This window comes from Barbatula barbatula (assembly GCF_947034865.1).
Source record: "Barbatula barbatula genome assembly, chromosome: 10".
Taxonomy (NCBI): Eukaryota; Metazoa; Chordata; class Actinopteri; order Cypriniformes; family Nemacheilidae; genus Barbatula; species Barbatula barbatula.
The window spans coordinates 7,931,452-7,957,028 of record NC_136773.1 but is presented as its reverse complement, the minus strand read 5'-3'; the positions used below and the strand labels follow the sequence as shown (position 1 = coordinate 7,957,028).

General features: G+C 37.9%; 1 protein-coding gene across 1 annotated transcript; it reads left to right on the top strand.

The window, feature by feature from the left end:
- The first annotated feature begins 3,372 nt into the window (after nt 1–3,372).
- Nucleotides 3,373–25,298, top strand: atmin (ATM interactor). The gene is made up of 4 exons (XM_079465770.1): nt 3,373–3,637; nt 18,496–18,621; nt 18,724–18,923; nt 21,149–25,298. The coding sequence occupies exons 1-4, from the start codon at nt 3,422–3,424 to the stop codon at nt 22,884–22,886; spliced, it is 2,280 nt and encodes a 759-aa protein (XP_079321896.1). The 5' UTR covers nt 3,373–3,421; the 3' UTR covers nt 22,887–25,298.
- Nucleotides 25,299–25,577: the final 279 nt, after the last annotated feature.

Sequence of the window (25,577 nt, the reverse complement as noted above, 5' to 3'; positions counted from 1 at the left end):
GGGGGTGACAACAGGGTACACACTAAACTGAACTAACTACAGACTAAACACTTGACAAGAATTACAACTACACAAACACCTAGACTAACAAAACACTCACACTGACTAGACTAACAACTCAGACATGGCATAGCATAAAGCATGAAGTAGCAAGGCATACCAGTACACTAGATGCAACGAACGAGCACAGGACAATGAACACGAGGATGTTTTAAAGGGAGACAGACAAAGGATAATAAACAAGGGTCAGGTGCGGGTACTGAAACACTCAGGGAAGGTTAACGAGGAAACGAGATGGCGGGAAACACTGACGAGACACGAGAAAGCACATGGCTTTCTCACACAAAACCTAAGGCTATGCCATGACTCCGCTGCAAGACCAAGAATAAACATGACATGATAGCGGAATCATGACAATTAAGTATCGTATTGACTTTAAAGTTATTTTAATCACTTACAAAGACTTAAACGGTTTAGCCCCTATGTGCACAACAGAGCTTCTATCAAACTACAACCCATCACACTCTCTAAAATCTCAAAACCTAGAATAACTTAATCCACCAAAGGGGGTTGAGCTTTCTCACACGTAGCTCCTAAATTTTTGAATAGCCCGCCAAACACTATTCGAGGTTCAGACACACTCTCCCAATTTAAATCTACATTAAAGACACATCTTTTCAGCCAAGCATTCACTTAATGCAAAATATGCTAAATAAACCACTGGGAGACTGCATTTATTAGATATTATTTAATAGAATAACTTAGCTTGTTCTACAACATGCTACCTCTAGGAGATATAACAAAGCGACACAGAGTTAGCTTTCACTGTAATGCTGAAGATACGCAACTTTATATTTCCTCAAAGCCTCATGAAACACAGCAATTCCATCGAATAGTGAAATGCATAGTCGATTTAAAAAAGTGGATGAATAACAATTTCTTATTACTCAACTCGCAGTCCAAGGTTACCATAGCGGGCAGGATGCAGTCCATGCCCAGACCTGACAAAAGCTGTGATGATAGAGCTGGACAAAGGACGCTGCGACTCTACAAAATTTTAGGCGCCATTAATAATCTAATGATAATCTTACATTTTGTTTGCCTTGAACTGGAATCCCCTGGTTAGGCCCGGTTGCCCTCTGAGGTTTTTTATCTCCTCCAGTGGAGTTTTGGGTTCCTCGCCACTGTTTGCATACTGTTTTGCACTGTTTGCCTGGCTGGCTGCTAGAATTTTATAGTTTTATTTCATTAACACTGCATATAGGAATTTATAGTCTGTATTTGACCTGTGTTTTGACTTGCATCACCTTGTATGTTTAGCTTATAGTCAATATATTTTCTTGTACAGCTGCTTTGTAACAATGAAAATTGTAAAAAGCGCTATATAAATAAAGCTGACTTGACTTGACTATAAACACCATGTGTTTTACCTTTTTTGAGTTTTTCTAATTTTCTCCTGTAACGCTGCTTTGGAACAATGCACATCGTGAAAGGGCCTATATAAATAAAATTTAATTGAATTAAACTAATTACTAGCTAATGATTCTTATGTCTGTATTCTGCCTGTTGGTTGATGTCAACCACATAGATATGTTGCTCTAATATGCATTCAATTTTAGTATTAAAAACAACCTGATAAAATATTTTCTGTGGTGTTTTTTATGTGCTAAGCAAGTTTTAATGTTTATATTATCCAAATGTTATCCGACCACGCTCTCGTTTAAATTTCACTTCCTCATCTGTTCTTTCCTTGTCCACAAAACTACACTTTTACGTCTCTTTATTTTTCCTTTGGATAAATAATTTTGTTTTGGTAATAAATTGGTTTAGGACTTTTTGTTTATGAAAAGGTGATCAGAGAGTTGAATTGGGCATTGAATGCAATTGCTAAGTGTATCCGTTAATCCATCTCAAGTATCCATTGCAAAGTGCTTCAGAAACTGGGCGTTAACCAGTATGCCATGCGGGAATTTCTCACCTACTCTTCAAATCACTTTTGATGTCACATCACCACAGCATTAGGGACAGCATGGGACAGATTTAAGGTCATCACACCGGAAAGAGCAAGCGGTGCTTCCTTTATCACTCTCACATTACTTTGTTGTCATTCGCTGATCAGTCTGCACAGAGCCACATTTAGTCAACCACACTTGTTGTCCCATTATAGTTATTTGGACTAGACCTGCCGGTTCGAGCATCATGCAATAGATACTTATGTTTGTAAGGCATTCATTTGTCATGACGTATATGCAACTGGTTATGTTTATTTATTTGTTTACACTATTCGTCATTATACACTAATTAATATGCATGTTGTTATTTAATATTAGGCCTACTCTGTAAAGCTGAACAACACAGCTTCTGTAATATAGACACAACTACATATAAATCTACAACAAAACATGGCTTATTACCTTAAGTAAGAAGATGCACTGCATTCAAAGTTTTTATTCTTGAATAGCTTGCTTAACTGAAAATTTAGTTATTCGATAACAGTCACATATCAGTTCCAAACGCATAGACGAGCGACAGTAATGCCCAGCCTACACCCTTCAAAGAGTTCACTTCGAAGGGAGTAAGGCATAGGGATGCTCACTTCCGTTTGGAAAAATGCCCATATATAGACACTCGATTTTGAAAGAGGTAGCAAGACTACTTCATCTGTATACCTTAAGCTGCTCTAAACCCCACAATTCAACCTGATGTGACGTCACACCATATCGCTCAACTGTTGTCTATACATCCATTTTTGTAAAAGAAACGTATAGTACATATATTGTGAGATTTAATTGTAGGGCTATAATACTTCTTGTTAGCTAAACATGTTTACAGTCAAAGTTTATAATATTGATTTTATGATTGTGTTGATTTGTATTTTTCTCCGATAGCTTATAGGCTACAGCTAACAATAGGATTTATTATAGTTTCTACAACAACGGACATGTATATAGAACGGTGCATGAAACAAATTGATAAGCGAATAGCGGTTAATTAATTATTCAGCTTTAAATTTGATACAAAGTGATCAAGGGCATAGTGCGTTGCATTTAAACATTATTCACGAGTTTTGCCAGTAGTGGGCACTTGTGCAACGTAAGCAATGACGCTGTAGGATACAGCTACTGCACTGGGCATGCGCACTTCAATACCGCATCATTTTTGTCACGCTGAAATCAGTTGATTATTTTTATATTGTAAGGTAAGGTTTAGGGTTGGTTAAGGCGTTGGCTAATATAATATATTGTAATTATATGGCGAGATTTTGAGATCCCAACAACCTGGAATGTACACCTTCAACTGCAATTCCAGACGTACTTCCGGGTCTAAGCTGGAACGTAGCATAAAATGTAAAGACCGTGACCGTTGTTGAGTGACGTCTCCCGGAAGCAAAAGTGTGCGCTGTTCTGCAAAACGTTGAATCATGGCTGCTTCTGCAGTCAGCGGTAATAGCCTACACAACACGCAGAAATGCTGCGAGCAGCCGTCCTTACGGAACAAAGAGATTATAAAACCCTCGATCACAGAACTCAGCAGAGAAGTACGCACCAACATCCTGTGTACTGTAGAGGGATGCGGGAAGATTTTGCCCAACACTCCAGCACTAAACATGCATCTGGTCAAGTCTCACAGGGTCAAGGTATAACACTATTCAACATTTTCTTCAAACTCTTTGGTTTACTCTTTAACCTGCTTGCTTTGGTGTATGCTTATGTGTATGCTTGTTTTGCAGGTTTATGGTTAATTCAATGTTTAATGAACAGTTGGATGTGTGGGGTGTATGGTACAAAACAGACAAAAAGGTATTTGGCTAAAAGCAAATCACTGCATATGAAGTATTAGGGTTATGTGAATAATAATTGAATATAAATACAGAGACAAACCAAAAGTTCAAAGGAAATATAGCATGGTTCTAATACAGTTTTATCTTTGTTGATCCTCTTGTTAAGAGGATCAACAAAAGATAAAACTGAAACCATTCTCGTGGATCTTGAGTTTATAGTTTTATCATGTTGTATTCATTTAAAAAAAAAAAGATGAGCTGCATTTTACGCTCTAAACTGAACTCTTAAAGCCCCAGTGAAATAAAAAATAAAGTTTTTCCCCTTTTATTAAAAATAAATTAGCCTTAAATTAGGGCTGCACGATTCGAGGAAAATGTCACATTGCGATTATTGAGGTAAAAATTGCGATGTTCGATTATGATAAACTGGGTATAATGAGTCAACTTGGTTGATATCAAGAAAAATGCACACACAGATAACACACAGAAATTTGTATTTCTCAACTGAAATATACAGTTCAAACTAGCAACAAGAACTAGAATTGCACAAAGTTTTCAAATTAAAATAAATGTTATAAGATTAAATAACAGTAACATCTTTGCATTACTGAATTAAATTAACTTAAAATATATATATATGCTCAACAGTACAGGTAAATGAAACAAATAGAACCTAAATACGGATGTACATATTTTTAGGAAAATAATCCCAACAAATGGACATTTACGCAGATAGTAACATATACTTGTATGAACTCTTTTGAAAAAGAAACTGTATATAAATATGTGGTTCAATCTGTAAAACCTAAACGTCTATAATCTTTGTTTTTACTTTAAATGGTTGTTACTCAACCAACTGGTTGAATCCTCTCTCTAAAACATTCTATTAGTACTTTATTCGAAACTTTAGTTTTGAAAATTCTGCACAGTACCGCTCTCTGCTCAGTGTCTGATATCCTGAAACAAAATATCGCCAAATTACAATGGTAGCATTTTCTCTGGGCACTAGTTCAGTGTTGGTCTGCTCTGCATCCATTTCTCCCGTCTCCACACTGCAAGCCCCGCAAGTCACGTGATCAAGCACACGCGCCACCACCACACAAGATGACTCGTTTTTTAATAATGTTTCCGAGGGGAAGCATGTATATGGAGAACAGCACGGGTCCCAGAACCGATCCCTGAGGTAATCCATAATTTACTTGCGTTAAATAGGATGATTCCCCATTTAGATGGACAAATTGATGTCTGTCTGACAAGTAAGATCTAAACCATTGTAGTGCCTGTCCCTCAATACCGGTATAATTGTGTAAGCGATCTAGAAGTATGTTATGGTCTACGGTATCGAACGCAGCACTCAGGTCAAGCAGGACCAAGAGTGAGATGTTACCTTTATCTGATGCTATAAGCAGGTCGTTTGTAATTTTAACGAGCGCAGTTTCAGTGCTATGATGAGATCTAAAGCCTGACTGAAATTTTTCGTGCATGTCGTTATTTTGTAAGAAAGAGCACAACTGAGTGCACACTACTTTTTCTAGTATTTTAGACAGGTATGGGAGATTTGAAATCGGTCTATAGTTTCCTAGTTCATTTGGATCTAAGTTTGGTTTCTTGATTAGAGGCTTAATGACGGCCATTTTAAAGGGTCCTGGGACATGGCCTAGATTAATTGACGAGTTAATAATGTTATAAATGGGCTCAATTGTAACAGGTAGTAACTCTTTTAATAATTTAGTTGGTATGGGGTCTAGTAAGCAAGTTGTAGGTTTAGAAGTTGCGATAAGTTGAATTAAATCTTCCTGTTTTATAGGTGAAAAACGCTGGAGCCTTTCTTTTGGAGCGATGGTTGGTGCTAATTCATAGGACAGATTTGGAGGTTGAGTTTTTACAATTTTGTCACGAATGTTTTTGATTTTCTCTGTAAAAAATTTCATGAATTCATTGCTACCGAGGTGCGGCGGAATAGCCAGGTCAGGTGGTGTCTGTTTATTTGTTAATTTAGCGACTGTGCTAAATAGAAACCTTGGATTGTTTTTGTTGGTTTCTATGAGGTTACGAAGGTGCTCAGCCTTTGCTGCTTTTAGTGCCTTTTTATAACAATTTGCACTCTCTTTCCATGCCATTTTAAAGACTTCTAATTGCGATTTTATCCATTTGCGCTCTAGTTTGCGAGTTTCTCTTTTAAGGGCGCGAGTGGTGCTATTGTACCAGGGTGCCAGTGGCGGCCGGCCAATAGAGGGCGCTAGGGCGCCGCCCCCTTAAGCCACAAAAAAAAATTAAAACAATTAAAACAAAAATAGTAATAATAATGAGAAAAACATCAGTATGTCAATATTTGTGTGTTTTAAATATGGAATGCACCCAGTAATACATGTAAAATATGATACAAAATCATATTTGCAACCTTTCCTCTGCCTGTCTGACCGCTTCATCAGCTCTGGGGCGATAGAGAAAGCGCCCCAAGGAGGCGGGTCTATGTAGCAGTTAAGCCAATTGCTAATTTAAGATATGAATGTATGACATAAAATTTAGCCAATCAGCATTCTTAAATAGAATCCAAGAAGGGCGATCATTTTATCGCCCCAAGCCCTGATAAAATAAGGACTGGGCTCTAGGGGCGCCATTTTTACTAAACGACAATGGCGAGCGCGGACGTTACTCCTCCAAGACCCAACCCTAACTCGGTGAAATCTCTCCTCCAAGATCCGTTTGAGAGGAGAACTTTGTCGGAGAAAGTTCGGGTGAAAGAGCTGGGCCCAGATCAACCTGACCTCTCAATCAAACAGCAGGCTAGCGAAAAAGGGAAGCAGTATATGCGCGGCTTCTCCCGTAGCTGGTACACCAGGAAGGCTTGGCTAGCTGGGTGCACCCATGCTAATGCTTTATTTTGCTTTCCGTGCAATATATGTTTATATGTTTTGTATCAATTAATTGTTGCAGTTCTGGAGCACATTAACAATTAGTTACATTTAGTTTGATCATAAAATACTTTATGCTATTCTTCCAGTCAAAGGTTTGAGTTCAGCCACTTGATATCCATGTTAAGAGGATCAACAAAAGATAAAACTGAAACCATTCTCGTGGATCTTGAGTTTATAGTTTTATCATGTTGTATTCATTTAAAAAAAAAAGATGAGCTGCATTTTACGCTCTAAACTGAACTCTTAAAGCCCCAGTGAAATAAAAAATAAAGTTTTTCCCCTTTTATTAAAAATAAATTAGCCTTAAAGTAGGGCTGCACGATTCGAGGAAAATGTCACATTGCGATTATTGAGGTAAAAATTGCGATGTTCGATTATGATAAACTGGGTATAATGAGTCAACTTGGTTGATATCAAGAAAAATGCACACACAGATAACACACAGAAATTTGTATTTCTCAACTGAAATATACAGTTCAAACTAGCAACAAGAACTAGAATTGCACAAAGTTTTCAAATTAAAATAAATGTTATAAGATTAAATAACAGTAACATCTTTGCATTACTGAATTAAATTAACTTAAAAAATATATATATGCTCAACAGTACAGGTAAATGAAACAAATAGAACCTAAATACGGATGTACATATTTTTAGGAAAATAATCCCAACAAATGGACATTTACGCAGATAGTAACATATACTTGTATGAACTCTTTTGAAAAAGAAACTGTATATAAATATGTGGTTCAATCTGTAAAACCTAAACGTCTATAATCTTTGTTTTTACTTTAAATGGTTGTTACTCAACCAACTGGTTGAATCCTCTCTCTAAAACATTCTATTAGTACTTTATTCGAAACTTTAGTTTTGCAAATTCTGCACAGTACCGCTCTCTGCTCAGTGTCTGATATCCTGAAACAAAATATCGCCAAATTACAATGGTAGCATTTTCTCTGGGCACTAGTTCAGTGTTGGTCTGCTCTGCATCCATTTCTCCCGTCTCCACACTGCAAGCCCCGCAAGTCACGTGATCAAGCACACGCGCCACCACCACACAAGATGACTCGTTTTTTAATAATGTTTCCGAGGGGAAGCATGTATATGGAGAACAGCACGGGTCCCAGAACCGATCCCTGAGGTAATCCATAATTTACTTGCGTTAAATAGGATGATTCCCCATTTAGATGGACAAATTGATGTCTGTCTGACAAGTAAGATCTAAACCATTGTAGTGCCTGTCCCTCAATACCGGTATAATTGTGTAAGCGATCTAGAAGTATGTTATGGTCTACGGTATCGAACGCAGCACTCAGGTCAAGCAGGACCAAGAGTGAGATGTTACCTTTATCTGATGCTATAAGCAGGTCGTTTGTAATTTTAACGAGCGCAGTTTCAGTGCTATGATGAGATCTAAAGCCTGACTGAAATTTTTCGTGCATGTCGTTATTTTGTAAGAAAGAGCACAACTGAGTGCACACTACTTTTTCTAGTATTTTAGACAGGTATGGGAGATTTGAAATCGGTCTATAGTTTCCTAGTTCATTTGGATCTAAGTTTGGTTTCTTGATTAGAGGCTTAATGACGGCCATTTTAAAGGGTCCTGGGACATGGCCTAGATTAATTGACGAGTTAATAATGTTATAAATGGGCTCAATTGTAACAGGTAGTAACTCTTTTAATAATTTAGTTGGTATGGGGTCTAGTAAGCAAGTTGTAGGTTTAGAAGTTGCGATAAGTTGAATTAAATCTTCCTGTTTTATAGGTGAAAAACGCTGGAGCCTTTCTTTTGGAGCAATGGTTGGTGCTAATTCATAGGACAGATTTGGAGGTTGAGTTTTTACAATTTTGTCACGAATGTTTTTGATTTTCTCTGTAAAAAATTTCATGAATTCATTGCTACCGAGGTGCGGCGGAATAGCCAGGTCAGGTGGTGTCTGTTTAATTGTTAATTTAGCGACTGTGCTAAATAGAAACCTTGGATTGTTTTTGTTGGTTTCTATGAGGTTACGAAGGTGCTCAGCCTTTGCTGCTTTTAGTGCCTTTTTATAACAATTTGCACTCTCTTTCCATGCCATTTTAAAGACTTTTAATTGCGATTTTATCCATTTGCGCTCTAGTTTGCGAGTTTCTCTTTTTAGGGCGCGAGTGGTGCTATTGTACCAGGGTGCCAGTGGCGGCCGGCCAATAGAGGGCGCTAGGGCGCCGCCCCCTTAAGCCACAAAAAAAAAATTAAAACAATTAAAACAAAAATAGTAATAATAATGAGAAAAACATCAGTATGTCAATATTTGTGTGTTTTAAATATGGAATGCACCCAGTAATACATGTAAAATATGATACAAAATCATATTTGCAACCTTTCCTCTGCCTGTCTGACCGCTTCATCAGCTCTGGGGCGATAGAGAAAGCGCCCCAAGGAGGCGGGTCTATGTAGCAGTTAAGCCAATTGCTAATTTAAGATATGAATGTATGACATAAAATTTAGCCAATCAGCGTTCTTAAATAGAATCCAAGAAGGGCGATCATTTTATCGCCCCAAGCCCTGATAAAATAAGGACTGGGCTCTAGGGGCGCCATTTTTACTAAACGACAATGGCGAGCGCGGACGTTACTCCTCCAAGACCCAACCCTAACTCGGTGAAATCTCTCCTCCAAGATCCGTTTGAGAGGAGAACTTTGTCGGAGAAAGTTCGGGTGAAAGAGCTGGGCCCAGATCAACCTGACCTCTCAATCAAACAGCAGGCTAGCGAAAAAGGGAAGCAGTATATGCGCGGCTTCTCCCGTAGCTGGTACACCAGGAAGGCTTGGCTAGCTGGGTGCACCCATGCTAATGCTTTATTTTGCTTTCCGTGCAATATATGTTTATATGTTTTGTATCAATTAATTGTTGCAGTTCTGGAGCACATTAACAATTAGTTACATTTAGTTTGATCATAAAATACTTTATGCTATTCTTCCAGTCAAAGGTTTGAGTTCAGCCACTTGATATCCATTTCTATATTATACATCCTTTATACAGTGTAAGAATTCCTATAAACTTTATAATAATTTAATGTTATTGTCCACTTTCCACTCTGTTCTGACAGCATGCATAATGCATATTGTGTTGCCTATTTACTACCAATGGCACCAACAGCCTTTCCAAAAGATGTTACTTATATGTAGAAATAGTCAATTGTTTACAAGTTCAGTTTAAATGCAAATAAAAGGCTTGTGTTTGTGCATCATGATGTTTATGTTTTTGTGTACGAATGCCTCAACTTTTTAATATTGGCATTAAATAATTACTGACTATTTCACTGAGCACTGCTGTCCTGCAGTTTGTGTTAAATTTTATTGCGATGGTTACGGAAACAAAAAAAGTATGGCACAGCCCCACCGAGAATATTTTTCACCAGCCGCCACTGCAGGGTGCAATATTTTTCTCATTAATCTTTTTTGACTTCATAGGTGCAACAGCTTCTAATGTATTAGAGAAAATAGTGCCCAATTTCCTGGTCATGACATTGAGCGATTCGTTATTTATTGGTCTGGTTATTAAAGGAGTCAGATCTGGCAAGCTCTTTGTGAAGCTATCTTTAGTAGCGGAGGTGATTGTTCTACCCTGTCGATAACGTGTTAAAGGGCTGATTCCAGACGTGCGCAAGTACCCGTTATAAGATAGTGATCGGTGACATCGTCGCTTTGAGGCATAATATCTATATTGGTTAGATCGGCTCCGTGAGATATAATCAGGTCTAGTGTATGATTAAATCGATGAGTTGGTCCTTTAATGTGTTGTATTACCCCAAAAGATTGTAGTAGTTCTGTAAACGCCACAGCTAATGCATCGTTAGCGCTATCTACGTGGATATTAAAATCTCCGACAATTAGTATTTTATCAACGTTAACCAATAGGTCCGATAGGAAGTCTGCAAACTCTTTCAGAAAATCAGTATAGGGACCAGGGGGTCTATACACCGTAGCCAATGTAAAAGAAAGCAATGGTTTTTTACTTTTGTTAGGAATAATTATGTTCAACGCAAGCACTTCAAATGATTTAAATTTATGCTCTGTTCTCTGAGATACAGTAAGAAAGTTTCTAAAGATTGTAGCGACGCCGCCACCCCGACCAACCGGACGTGGCTCATGCATATAACAGTAACTTGGTGGGGTACACTCATTTAGGCCGAAATAATCATTTGGTTTAAGCCAGGTCTCGGTAAGACAGAGAATATCAAAACTGTTGTCCGTGATCATTTCATTTACAATAACTGCCTTTGAATTTAGTGATCTAATATTAAGTAGGCCGAACTTTATAAATTGGTTTTGGTTGTTTATTACATTGTCTTCAGGTTTAATCACGATCAGATTTTTTCTCTGACTTTTGCCAAAATGTTTACTTTGTAGTATTATTCGGGGGACACATATAGTCTCTATATATTTGGAAACAGTAACATTTATAGCAGTTGAGGCGCACATACTATGGTTAAAGTTTTGACTTACCTGAGGGAGACTTACCTGAGGGAGACATAGTCAACCGGTGCGCAGCGCCTGCGAGATGTTGTCGGACAGGAGAGCCGCTCCGATGCTGCTGGGATGCAGGCCGTCAGGGCGGAAGAGCCTAGGTCGCTCCCAGAACAGATCAAAATGATTTACAAAGAGCAGCTTCTGTTCAATACACCATGACATCAACCATTGATTAAGTGAAAAAAGTCTACTGAACTTATCATTCCCTCGTCGGTAGGTAGGCAGCGGTCCTGATACGATAATCCTCGCTGTGGGCGATGCGTTGCGTACAGTCTCGATCAGACTCCTGAAGTCCCTCTTCAGGATCTCCGACTGCCGCATTCTGACGTCGTTCACTCCCGCGTGCAGCACGACAGCTTCGTCGTGCTGCACGCGTCTATCGAAAAGAAAGTCTATCGAAAAGAAAAGTAAGATCAGTGTTACCAGTGATGTGTCATTTGAAGCTGGTTATGTAAGTTGGTGAGGGACACTGCCGCTTGTCTTTTCCTTTACTCATCAAGGCTGCAATGAACAATATCTTCCATATAGGCTTTACATTCAATATTCTGTGTAGACTTGAAACTGGTCAAGATACATTGTGTTTTCTCAGTGGATTTGCACGTATGATGGAATTCACTGGGGCTTTAAGTACAACTATTACAGACGGTTTCAGCGGCAACAACATAATCAAACGTTATGTTTATTTACAATAAAACAGCAACATTTGGCATATGTTATATTTATAAAAAAATTCTATATTTGATTTTTAGTGTGAAATGACTCTATATCAGCTTGACTGTGATTTGGCCAGAGGCACGAGGGCGCAAACACAGCTGCTGATATAGTGCCTTATTACACAGCGCTCTGGAGTACTTGATTCTGATTTGGCCAATCGCGATATTCCAAGGTATGATATTCCCAGACAACAAACGCTCAAAATTAATAACACATCGTTACATGGATGCTGCAAATCATTTGACAGATACAGTTTAGTAAACAAAAATGAAATATAAATATCTTTGTACAAATAACATTATGTTTACAAATGACTAAACCAAATGTGCTGTTCCTGGCATGTTGTGTCTTGCCTTAAAACCAAAAATAAACAGCTTTTCCTTGCAGGAGGTCTGCATTTGTTAAAAATGAGCTAAAAATATATGAAATATATATATTTCATGTTCAATTACTTATGAGGTAAGTAGCCATGTAATAAGCAGGAAAATATACAGACAGACAGCTAATACACAAATAAACCCCTTCAGTGTGATCAGACTGTCGGGGTTTATTCTTGCAATAACAACCGGCTGCTGTACATTATCTCTCACATATCACACGACTACCAGAGCCATATTACATCTATACAACAGTTCGACTGGCACAAGTGTATATAAATTGGAACAACATATGAGGGTCTTTAAAACCCTCCGGTTTTTAAGAAACTGGGGAACTACTTTCTTTCAGTGTGTGTAGTGTACACTTTAAACTCATCTTACACAATATTACATATTTAAATCTTAGGGCAGTGTAAAACCAAAGACCACCAACAAACTGTAAATCTATCAAATTCATATATAACTTAAAGTACAAGCGACTTACGCACGCCTCTTATGTAATATATAAGTGTAGCACACAATCTTATACACCTGGTAAGCCAGTTATGTTCTGTAGCATCTGCGCCATCTTGCAAGAATTTTGGATTTAATTCCCACATCCAAGTTCCAGGTTATAATATGCAAAACCAGGTCTTAATTTGTGGCTTAAAACACCTCATTTGGCTGATCCCGCTCCTCAAGCACTAATGGAAAACGTTTGTGCTGACCTGATGAGTGCATTTATTTAATTAACAAGCACTAATAATAAGTATAAGGGCAATAACTTTATTTGAGTGCCGCATTAAGTGCCACCGATGGAGAAAGGCGGCCGTTAAAAAACATTTACATGTGAAACTAGTTCGCAAAAATTACGCCAGGAGGCACAAAGGGAGAGTTTGCAACTACAGTACTAAACCACATGTAACCCAGGTGGTTTTGCCTTATTCTCCTTATTCGCGGCTCCCCTGTTCGTGTTGTCTTGAGACGGAGTGTTGCGTCACTTTCCTTTAAATGTGGCCGTGCGCTGTTGTTTGGTGTGTGTGTGTGCGAGAGCCGGTTTTGTTGAGCCACTGCAGATTGCCTCTTCCTTTTCAATTGACTGCTGTTGAGTGACTTAATGATACAAGAACTGGCCAGGTTCTGTGCATTGATGGCGAGCCACTAGGCCCAAAACTGATGCTTCGGAGTGCATGCATCTACCGGTGTGGTAGGAGGTGCTGCAGCTGCTAATCAATACACCTGCGCACACACCTTTGGACATTTTTTCACATCTACACATTGGTACTTATCTTATGAACTCTTCCATCATGGACTCCTTGGACTCTGCCTGTCTCGAGGGCTGTGTGTTGTGAACTGCTGCGGCTTCAAGCACTGGGTTATGATTGAGAGAATGTTGAATTCTGAGATTGTTGTATGCTCATTAATAACTTTGAACTGAATACTTCCTATTTGCACGTGTAAATACTTGTCCTATATGTAATACACTTCACAATTGCACTGCAGCCTTGACTCTGTATCATTGAACTTCACCTTTTTCTCCCTGAGCCAAACTAAGATCTTCCGACACTGGTCCACTATTTTTCCACTATAATTGCAGCACTTTTGTATGCTACACACATGTACTGTGAAACAGTGAAATTATATGTTATATATTCCTTCTTACATGAAAGAAGGTAACACTTTAAAGATTAAAAAAATAGTTATTCACGATTTATAATATTACAAAAAAAGTGATATAGGCAAAGAATTGAGCCAAATGCCGGACATGGTAATATAATCAATAAATCATAAGAACAAACGTTGTCACAGAGGATTACTTTTTTTCTAAAGCGACTGCATATGTCTTATAGTTTTAAGAACACACTATTATAAGAAAAAAGACAGTCTTTTTTGTCCTTATACGAGCAAACTGTTGAACTGCGCAAACACTATGAAGTTCAATATTACATTTTATAATAATATTAAATGTACATCAAAACATTTAATTCAATGCGTGCAGAAACTGAAAACAAATATTAAATTTAAAAGTAGGGCATGCAACAAACAATTATTTTGATAATCGAATATTCTCATGATTATTAGAACGATTATTCGACTAATCATCAATTAACATCTCAGATTAATCTGAAGCATTTATTCAGTTCTTGCAATTCTGTGAAATATTGAGTTTGACCTATTTTAACTAATAAATAAAACAAAGACATTATTTCAGCTCTTGAAAAGGGCTTTTGAGTGAACTTCGAGCCAGCTGAATGGAGAAATTTCTTTCAGGTTTCTGTGTTCCATCAATAGTCAAACTGCTGCTACTGTGTTTTAAATAAGGCACAGTTTCACACTTTGATTTCTAAGCTTTCAATTTTATTCCAAAATTCAGTTTGATTCAGTATTAATTTATTTGAATATATATAAAGTAGCTTCTACATACACTAGAGTACATACAGTAGCTCAAGCTCTACATTTTTTATGTAAGTCACTTTGGATAGACTGCTAAGGTGTCTGCTAAATGCATAAATATAAAAAAGGAAAATATCAACTAATGATGTAAAAACTATACAGGGAACAAAGTCCGTTAAAGGTTAAACGTATACAACTTATTTGTATACAACTGCATATACTATAGATTTTAAAATAATGATGTTTAATAATAACTAATGATTCAAAGACGTATCAATAACATAATTTATTTAAGAAAAATATAGTCTAGCCCAGCAGGAAAAAACAATAGAAACCCAATAGAACCCATGAAAAATTCTAATGGTTTCCATTGAAATAGTATTTTAAACTTGAATCATTAAAACCATTGCAAAACTCCCTTTTTTGTTGTTTTTTCGGCCTTATTCCTACTATTAGAATTCATCACGTAACAATAGACATTATACCATTATAGTTTCCATTAAACCCAATTCAATTACGTAATCCATTTAATTTTTTATGGTATTGTTTTTCAGCCGGGACATTTATGCAGGTACAGATGGAGCATTTTAAATGATACACTTCAGCTTCTAAGCGAACATGTTTTTGGGGGGTCAAGAAAGTGTGAACGAGGGAATGAGACACTGTGTGAAACAGGGAAAAGGGGTCTCCTCTTCTCTAAACCTGAAATGAAAATGTAACTGCTGGCCAATGTGGTCCAAGATGGCGCCTAGGGGTGTGGTAGCCATCCATATATATACTTAATATACCCTATTTATTAAGCTCTGGCATGCAGCCATCGATATAGAAAAAATAACACAGGGCCGAGGCAACCGATGTGCATAGTGAGGATGGAAACAGGCGCAACCTGGTATGTTTGCATCCCCGAGCAGTAAAGACAGTGACATGAAGGACATGGCCACATACTGTAAAAGACACAGGCTCACGCAAGTCATATGCACACTTCTACAGCTGCTTTGTAACAATTACAATTGTAAAAAGCGCTTTATAAATAAACTTGACTTGACTATTAGGAAATCCCCTACAGGTGGCCTTGTGAGAAAAATAAATGCAGTGCGCGATCTCCGTTGCGAGCAGACCTCAGTAGCCCATGTGAACCTTCACAGATGAGCTCGAACCGAGACCGAGTCTTGAGAGCAAGATCATATGTTTTCAACCTTGAGAACAAACATGCTTTATGCTCCCCACAGCAAGACACTGCACTTGGGGCTGTTCGGAACATTACACTAATGGGCCAATCGACAGCACAGGGAGCTCAAAATCAAGTGACCGGTGCTATAATGGAGCACAAATGGGCAGTAAACCGAGCAATCAAAGAAGACCGAGACAACTGTCCACAAGCTGTAGTAGTACAACGCAAGCGCTCGCACAAGGCATACCCCTTATGCAAGGGGTATGCTCGTATGTGAGAAACTGTTGAAGCATAGCAAGCCAGTGGCCCTCAGCCGCAGCGCTAAGGGCAGAACAAGCATTACACAGAGCAACGGCAAACATGCGGTACCAGCTGTGTTGCAAAAACCAGCCACGTGTCAAAATGACAGGGACACGAAAACATTTGCTCTCTGAATCACTACACATTCCGAATGGTCATATGAATTACAGAAAACGCCTATGACGAGGGATTGTCTGGATTAAAACAAATATAGCTCAGTTGGGGTACAATAACCCATATGACAATCTGTGAACCGCCGAAAGCACCTGATATAAGGGATGGGCAAGGTCCGGAACAGGATGGTGACTATCATTTGACTTGGGGCGAGAGAACATTGCAAAGCCGTAACTCTGGACAGCTGAGCCACGTCCGGCTCTTGTGAATGCCCACTCCCAGCACCAGCGCTTTTTGCAGACTGCAACCGAGATCACACCGCTGAAGGAGGGTGATCTGTGACAAAACTGGATTGCATAACAGCACAGTTAGGTAGTCAGTCAGAGCTTAAAGCTTCACAGATCCTTTGTTCGATACAGTGCTGTGTATATAGGAGCACTGTATCAGCATACAACAGGACGCCGCCATGCTGCTAGTTGGAGGCAGAGACACTAGACGCATATACAGCTGAACCGTACCAAACCAGCACCAACCCCCCCAAGTCACGCACCGCTCAACGCTGTCTCCAGGGGTCCGATATGTGGCCGGGACACAAGAGATCCAGCAGCGCGCTTAAGTGACAACGAGCTCCAGGTTGGAGGTCTGTGCAAAAGCTTGAAAAATTAAGCAAGGGCTTGTGTACAAGAAGCGGCTCATAGTGCGAGAAGCGTCTGAACTACATGGCATATATAAACACGGCAAATCCTAGGGAAGGGTTTGCTCATTGCACAAATCTCTCTATGGCAATTATCACAAATCTGCTAGGTCAGCCAGCATTGGCAAGCGGCATGTTCTTCTATTGCGTTAATGCATTGGTTCTTGAAGGGTAATCACGCTACAGCGCCCCACAGGTCAGACCACGTAATTGCAGGCCCTTAAATCACATCGCGTGAAATCAAATGACTATTCGACAACAAAATTATTTGTCTAAAATGTTTTATGTCGATGTTATCAATGATGTCGACTAATCGTTGCAGCGCTATTTTAAAGTGTACCGTTGTTTTAGATTTTACGCTCATTTACAAAAATTACAATGCACTGCTAGAATTTTATAGTTTTATTTCATTAACCATATAGGAATTTATAGTCTGTCTAATATTTGACCTGTCTTTTTCCTTGCATAACCTTATATGTTTTGCTTATAGTCAATATGTTTTCTTGTACAGCTGCTTTGTAACAATGAAAATTTTAAAAAGCGCTATATAAATTAAGTTGACTTGACTTGGAGTTGTGAAGGAGATTGAGAGGAAAAGGGATTTACTGCCCTTATGAGAAGTCAATACAAGGGACCGCTCGTTGCTGAATGCAGGGTTCTTGATGGGGTGTTTTTAAATTGCAAAGACGTTTAATTTTTTTTTTAAATACAATATATTTATTGGTAAATGCAGAACAACAAGGAGCAATGAGGTGCAATTATAACGCAGATTTTATTCATTTTACTATTTGTGGATTACGGAGATGTGAGCTCCAGGCAATCACTGGGCGCTCAGCGCTCATGTACCCGCCCAACCGCAACCTCACCTCGACAACTGTTTCTGAATTTCAGGGGTGGCTCTGATGTATATGTAGCAGTTCAATTAATTTGGGGTATATCTTACAGGCAATCTTTGGTCTTATAAATCTCTTATTTGTTCCTGGGCAAATAAATCATTTTGATTGATTCTATTTTTGATTTAATGTTGTACCGGAGCGCTTTCTACTGCAGTAACATTATGTTTGTCTAAATTATTTCATTGTTATTTTCCCTGTTGTACACACTTCTTACACCTCATAAAGCATTGTGTTTTGCATCTTATTTAATTTTACTGCGTTTAAACCTAAAGCTACATTAAAATAAATAGGCTATTAAGTGAAGTAGGATTGCATGTATTTGACTGAGTGAGGAATCAAGTACTCTGCTGTTCCATTTCTAATATAACTGGTCTTGCAAAGTCCGATCTAGCAGAGACACAAGTCCCTTATTTGCGTTCTTTATCAGTCGACTATAGGCAAGATATGACAATTCTGATTCGACTATGGAAATCCTTATTTGAGGACACCCCTAGTTCATATATGCACACCTGTAACTTCCACCATAAAAGAAAAACAAAAAAGGGCTGTGATGACCTTAACATCGCGGTCAGCATCTCATAACTGCAGTAATGCGGTTATTGTCACAGCTCTAATCTTAATATTGTATGTTTCTTATAATTCCAGGAAGGTCTGGTAAATCCTACGATCAGGAAAGACTTGAAAGCTTCACAGAAGATCTACTGTTGCCCAGTAGATGGCTGCCCAAGGGGACCAAACAGACCCTTCTCCCAGTTTTCACTTGTTAAACAGGTACATTTAAAATGTCAGTTGTTTCTGACATTCTTTTATTAAGAACTTAATAAAAAAGCATTACCTGTTTCCTTGTGTTTCCTTATCCTGCTAATGGTGCAGCACTTTATGAAGATGCATGCAGAGAAGAAGCACAAGTGTTTGAAGTGCAGTAATAGCTACAGCACAGAGTGGGATTTGCGGCGACACACTGAGGATTGTGGGAGGACGTATAGCTGTACATGTGGTTGTCCTTATGCCAGTAGAGCAGCACTGCTGTCTCATACCTACAGAACAGGTCACGAGGTTCCCAAAGAGCACAGGTACTTGGTTTAATTTGTGAAATTCTCTAGCAGTGGTTAATCGTATAAAACCTTGTCTACTCCAGACATGAGTGAAGCGACACGACGTAAAACTGAACCCTTTGAAACTAACTGGATTACTCCTAGGGATGCACTGAAATGAAAATTCTTGGCCGAACCAGATTAAAACTAAATATTTTGCCAAAGTATTCACTATTGCGTGAACTGAATGGTCAAAATGTGCTTTTTTTAATATTTTGCCTTGTATTTCTAATTGAAATGCTCAATTAAATTTTAATTTGTATTGTATTGAAAAGCAAGTTAGCCATACCCCTTCTTGAATGGCTTATGTTGGGCCTATCACTGCTGAAAGAATGTAATGTATTCTGTATGCCTACAACTAAATAATTCATTAAAAAGTGTCTTTCAAGATTTAAAACCAAAAATACGGACGAACGAAAACTTTTGGATTATAGGCTACACTACAAAATGAATCAAAGAAAAGCAATGTTTGGTGAACTTAAATTTATATGTTTACAAATTATATTTTTAAGTTGGCTTTACTTAAGAATGCAAGTAAAAAAATAAGCTGTAAAGGCATGACAAACTCTGGCCACAAAAGCTGACTGTTCGCTCAGAAGGTGCACTCGTGGCACAGACATAACTTCACTGTAAAGATTATTGAGCCTGATTTACTCAATAAAATGTATTACTATTTGCATCAACTTTGAGTCTTCTGAACTAATTTTATTTTGTATTTCCTTTACAGCTTATTTTTTTACTTGCATTCTTAAGTAACGCCAACTTAAAAATATAATTTGTAAACATTTAAATTTAAGTCCACCAAACATTGTGTATCCTCTTTCATGCAGCATAATATTTACCAGTTTCACATTTCTGGCCCTGTTTATCATAAAAAAACGATTTTTGAAGCATGTGTTCTGAGCCAAAGTAAACCCTGTACTCTTCAGCACAATGGTAACCTCTTAAAACCACCAATGTAACCAAAACTCATTGTATGGTACTCTGATTTAGTGGTATACATAAAGAAGACTCAATGCATTGAATAACACACAAATTAAAAAGAAAATCTTATTTTAATGTGTAATGCAAAGCATGCCTGGAAATCCTTTGCCCAGTCATGTCTATGTTACAGTTAATCTTACTTTTTAGTAAATTTGACTTAAATAGTATATTGAAAAAGCACAGATTTAAAAAGCATTGTCAAGTTACAGAATAATATCGCAGCCTTCAAATATCTGCAGAGCCTTTAGATATATCACATTAATAAAAGACAGATACAGCTGTTCGATTATTTCGTAAAACATGGGATGCGTGTGGGGGGACGGGGAGGAACTAAAGTACGTGTGCACACATTGCAAAGAAAACACAGACATCAGTTGCACTCACCACGTGCTGTTCATGTCCAGAATATTTTAGCGCTGGAACCACCGCTCAATCTATCAGTTTCAAATGATCTCCAAATCCAGCGTTATATCCACCGTTTATTTTACCCAAATTCATCCAATAACGGACTAAGAAAAGTTGTTGCATAACGATTTTTCATGTTCGATAAAACCATTTCGAAACCTGTGCGAACACTGGGGGAGTGTATCGAGCATAAATGCTACGTAATACTTACAACTCGCGCTTTTTGACAAGCTGACCATGTTAAGCATGAGAAGACAGTAAAGAACACTGTAAAGAAGTCGGAATGCTTGACACACCGTTGCACCACCCCTTTAAAAAATATATGTGCGAATTATATAATACAAATGATTTGGTTACTCCAATATCAAAGTAAAATACCAAACAGATTTATTTGTTGACAATGTTCCAATATTTTTTAGTTTTGTTACAAATTACAAATCCACAAATTAATTTTTCTCAGTCGGTGCATCCCTAATTACTGCATTGATTTAACAGAAATCATTTGTTTATTCTATGTCAGCCATATATAAATTATACATTTAAATTGTATGTACATATGAAATTGATGTACTGATCAACTCAGATCTGTTGAAAAAGGTGATAAACGATCCAGCGAATGGATGTTAATTATCAGATAACATTTATTTGCATACAGTTTTTAAGGCTATATATTAATGTACTGTATTTAGTACAACCCAGAGGTTGAACTATAAATAAATCATTCTCACAGTAAAACATTGCAATTTAGGAATTAAACAGTAGAATGATGGTCCTGACATAATATAACAGAGTATCAATGTTTGTCTTTCTTATAGGTATCCACCTGTAAAAAAAAGGAAATTGGAAAGATTGGCAAACGCAACAAACAGTTTGTCCAACGAACAAATGTATGAAATGCCAGACTCTGAGAAGAAAAGTCTCAATGAAGAAACAGTTTCTACTGAATGGGTCTCCGAAGTCCCAGACACCGCACGACACAAACGTAACTACCCAAGAAATATTCAGAAGCTCCTACTCCCCAAACCCAAAGTAGCTCTAGTCAATGTTCCTGTCATGCAACTCACACATCTGCCCATCCTCCTTTCCTCCACAGAAAGTAGTGCTGTGAGATCAGTGGTCTTGGCTGTAGATGCGCATGGGTCTTTTAGCACTGTGCACCTTTTACAACCGTCAGTTCTGAACAATAAGATGGTGAATTTCAAAGACACTTTCCCTGTACCTAGATCTTGCCCTGAAACCATTAGCACAGGAGTACAGGTCAATCTTGAGGACCCTGCCTTCACTGGAGGACTAGTTGTCCATCTTGAATCTAGCGTCAAAGGTACTTCCACAAACATTCAAACGGATATCTCAAACCTTAACAGGGCCAATACGGAAGCTGGACCAGTGAATGATTCCCCCAGCTGTGAGGCCTCTGTGTCATCTTGCTCTCAAACAGACATCAGTGTGAGCGCTCAAATTCAGCTGCCTGTCAGTGTGCAAACCCAGACATTACCCTCTCGAATCAGAGCCTTGTCCTCCATTGGAGCACAGACAAATGTTTATAGTTTCTCTTCTGCTAATGTGAACCGAGAAACACAGACAAGCTCTCCTGCTATAGCCCCATTTGATAAAAGCCAGTTGAACCAGGCTATGTGCACAGATCTTTTTGATACTGGTACACTTAGTGTCTCCACTCAGACATCAACAATTAACGCTTCTTTCAGAACCAGTGGTTTGGAGGATCCCCTGGCCAACACTGATGCTGGACTTTTTGAAGACAAGACTTCCTCATCTATGTGTTTTAGGGCCCAGAATGACATTTTACACCAAAACACAGTTGCAGACAACCAGACTCAGACTATGATACTTTTCAGAGACCTTGAGAACATCCTTTCAGACAGCATGGGTACAGTATCTTCAAGCTGTACTTCAGGTTTGGTTTCTGTGCATGAACCACAACATGCTAGTATCGACTTTGATTTTGAGGAGTTCCTTAATGCAACACATATTCAGACTCAGACAGAAGAAAGTAGCTTAAATGTTCTAAACACAGAAACAACTTTGGAACTCTTAGATATTGAGACACAGACTGACTTTCTGCTCTTTGACAGCCTGGGTGATGGACACAATAGTGATGTGGCAACAAGGGTGCAACCAAATGATCTGGAGCTTGAGATGTTTGATACCCAGACCCAGACAGACCTCAACTTCTTATTAGAAACAAGTGGGCACATGCCCCTCAGCAGCATCCTCAGGCAAACTAGTTTCAGTATAAGCACAGAGTCCTCGGACACAGAGACACAGACTGACATTAGGCCCGAACTGCTGCCCCTGCCCTGCACTCATGAAGGACAGGCCAGACTTAGTAGCGCCAAAACCCAGACCATCTCCAGTTCGTTTCAGAGTCTGGGACACCGCTTCCACACTAGTAACGAGACCCAAACCGCAGTGGATGACTTTCTTTCAGCAGATTTGGCTTGGAACGTGGAGTCTCATTTAAGCTCGGTGGAAACCCAGACGTGTGAGGAGATTATTTCAATGTTTCCAAATGCTTTGAAATCAAAAAACTGAGTGCTCTATCAAAGTGGGGGTTGTAATGCGAGTAAGGATTACGGAAGAGTCCTTTCTGTCATTTCCTTCAGCATTGGTGGTAGAGCTGCATGCTTTAATTCAGCATGCTTGTAAAAATGTCAGACACTCATAGTCTAAGGTAATGTATATTGATGTTTTTTTAAAGGAGTTGTTCACTTTCAACATACATTTTCATGATAATTTACTCACCCTTGTGATCATCCAAAATGTTTATGTATTTTTTTTCTTTAGTCAAAAAGTTTTTTTTTATAAAGACATTCCAGGATAATTCTTCATATAGTGGACTTCAATGGACTCCAAACAGTCACTGAACTGTTTGCTTGTATAATGCAGACTTTGTGTTTATTAGTACTGTACAATGCTTTAGACCCATCTAGTTGCTGACACTGAATACATTTTGTTTCTTGGTCATGCAGCACAGCATTTTTTGCTTAATGTTATGTCATTATAACTTTTAAATTATTTTACATCATAGAACCAGTTGATAATACACACTTGCATATTTAATTTTCTTAAAAAAACTCAGTTTACTATGATTTGCATTCTGAATTGTTTTTAAATATGAAAATGGCACATATCTACATTAAACAAAAATCATATTTAATGTAGTCAATTTTGAGTATTGAGTTTACCCATCTTAAAAAAGGGATAGTTCATAAAACTCTCTAATTTATTCACCCTAATTTCATTGATTTAAAATGATATATTCTCTTTGAAGGTCAAAATTTTTGTTTCAGTGAGGCTTCAAAGGGCTTTAAACGATACCAGACGATGAATAAGGGTCTTATCTAGCGAAGTGACTGGTCATTTTCTAAAAAAAAAGAGAAAATGTATAGCCTTTATAAACACAAATGTTCGCCTTGCTCTGTTCAGCAAAACATGTTCATGACTTCACGTGATACGTAATTACGTTGAAATGGTCACGTCAAAAAATCCATCTCATCTTCTCCAAGTTCAAAATCATCCAACATCATTCCACCTACATCAAAGCTTGACCGTTTCAACATTATTGCGTGAAGAAGTGAACACACTTTGCAGAACAGAGCAAGGCGTTTGTGTTTATAAAGCATATACATTTTAATTTGTTTTTTTAAATGACCGATCGTTTCGCTAGATAATACACTTATTCATTGTCTGGTATCGTTTAAAGCCCTTTTGAAGCTGAACTGAAACTGTAAATTTGACCCTCGACCATTTTTGGAGTCCATTGAAGTCGACTATATGGAGAATAATCCTTGAATGTTTTCATCAAAAACCTTCATTTCTTTTCGACTAAAGAAAAAAATAAATGAACATCTTTGGATGACAACAGGGGGTAGTAAATTATCATTAAAATGTATGTTGAAAGTGAACAATTCCTTTAAAGATGTTTGCATAAGCATTGTAGCACTTTATCACTTCAGTGTCATTATGTAGTTTATTTTCATTATTAACTTGTATTTGTTCAAAGAGGATGGTTAACAGACTCTTGTGTTAATGCTTTGTTGGTACTACATTTTCTGTGTGATCCAATTAAAGAAATCAGATGTGATAATTATATACAATTATTTCAAGGCTCTTTTCTGCGGTTATACTTTAATGTCAGATGTTGTTTAGTCTAATAGTCATTGTGGATGTTTTATTGTAACTGAACTGTTTGCTTGTATAATGCAGACTTTGTGTTTATTAGTACTGTGCAATGCTTTAGACCCATCTAGTTCCTGACACTGAATACATTTTGTTTCTTGGTCATGCACACAGTAAGTTTTTTGCATAATGTTATGTCATTAGAACTTTAATTATTGTACATCATAGAATCAGTTGATAATACACACTTGCATATTTCATTTTCTTTCAAAAACTCAGTTTATTATGATTTGCATTCTGTATTGTATTTAAATCTGAAAATGGCACATGGCACATGTTTACAAGTAAACAAAAATCATATTTAATGTAGTAAATTTTCAGTATTGAGTTTACCCATCTTAAAAAAGGGATAGTTGATAAATATTATCTAATTATTTCACCCTAATGTCATTGATTTAAAACGATATATCCTCTTTTGTATTATGCAGAAAAACTTGTTTTAAATGACATGAGGATGGGTATATGATGAAAGAACTAAAACTTATGGGTCAACTAAGCTTTAAGCTTTCAATTGGTGCCTTTATTTAGGTGGTCAGTAACCTTATACAATTTATTGTTGTTTGAAGAAACACTTTTGAATTTGTGAATTTGTCTCTTCCGCGGGCTCTGGATGGCCGTGGCTGTGTTTACCAACCCAAACACAGAACTTACGGAGTGTGGTTGTAGCCGCTATGAAGCTGCTCCGGTAGCGTTGTTCTACTAAAAGAATTTATGGACCCTGTATTTTAAGTGTTGCTTTAATAAAAAAGCAGAATTACCTAATTTACCTTCCATGTTTTGTTAGGTTTGTGTACGTGTTTACTTGGTAATGCATTTTTATCTTTCACTACTCGTAGAACTTAATTCACTAAAAAAGCGCCTTAGTTAAAATACCACATAGCAAAACAAAGTACCCTATTCAGTTGTACTCTTGTACTATATATAATGACATTTTCGAATGTGGTATGTCAGTAATCACAGCAGCATTGTGATGCTTGGTTCGCAAAACTAGAGGTCACAGTCATAACGCCACCAACTGGCAGCAGGAATAACACTTTAAAATAG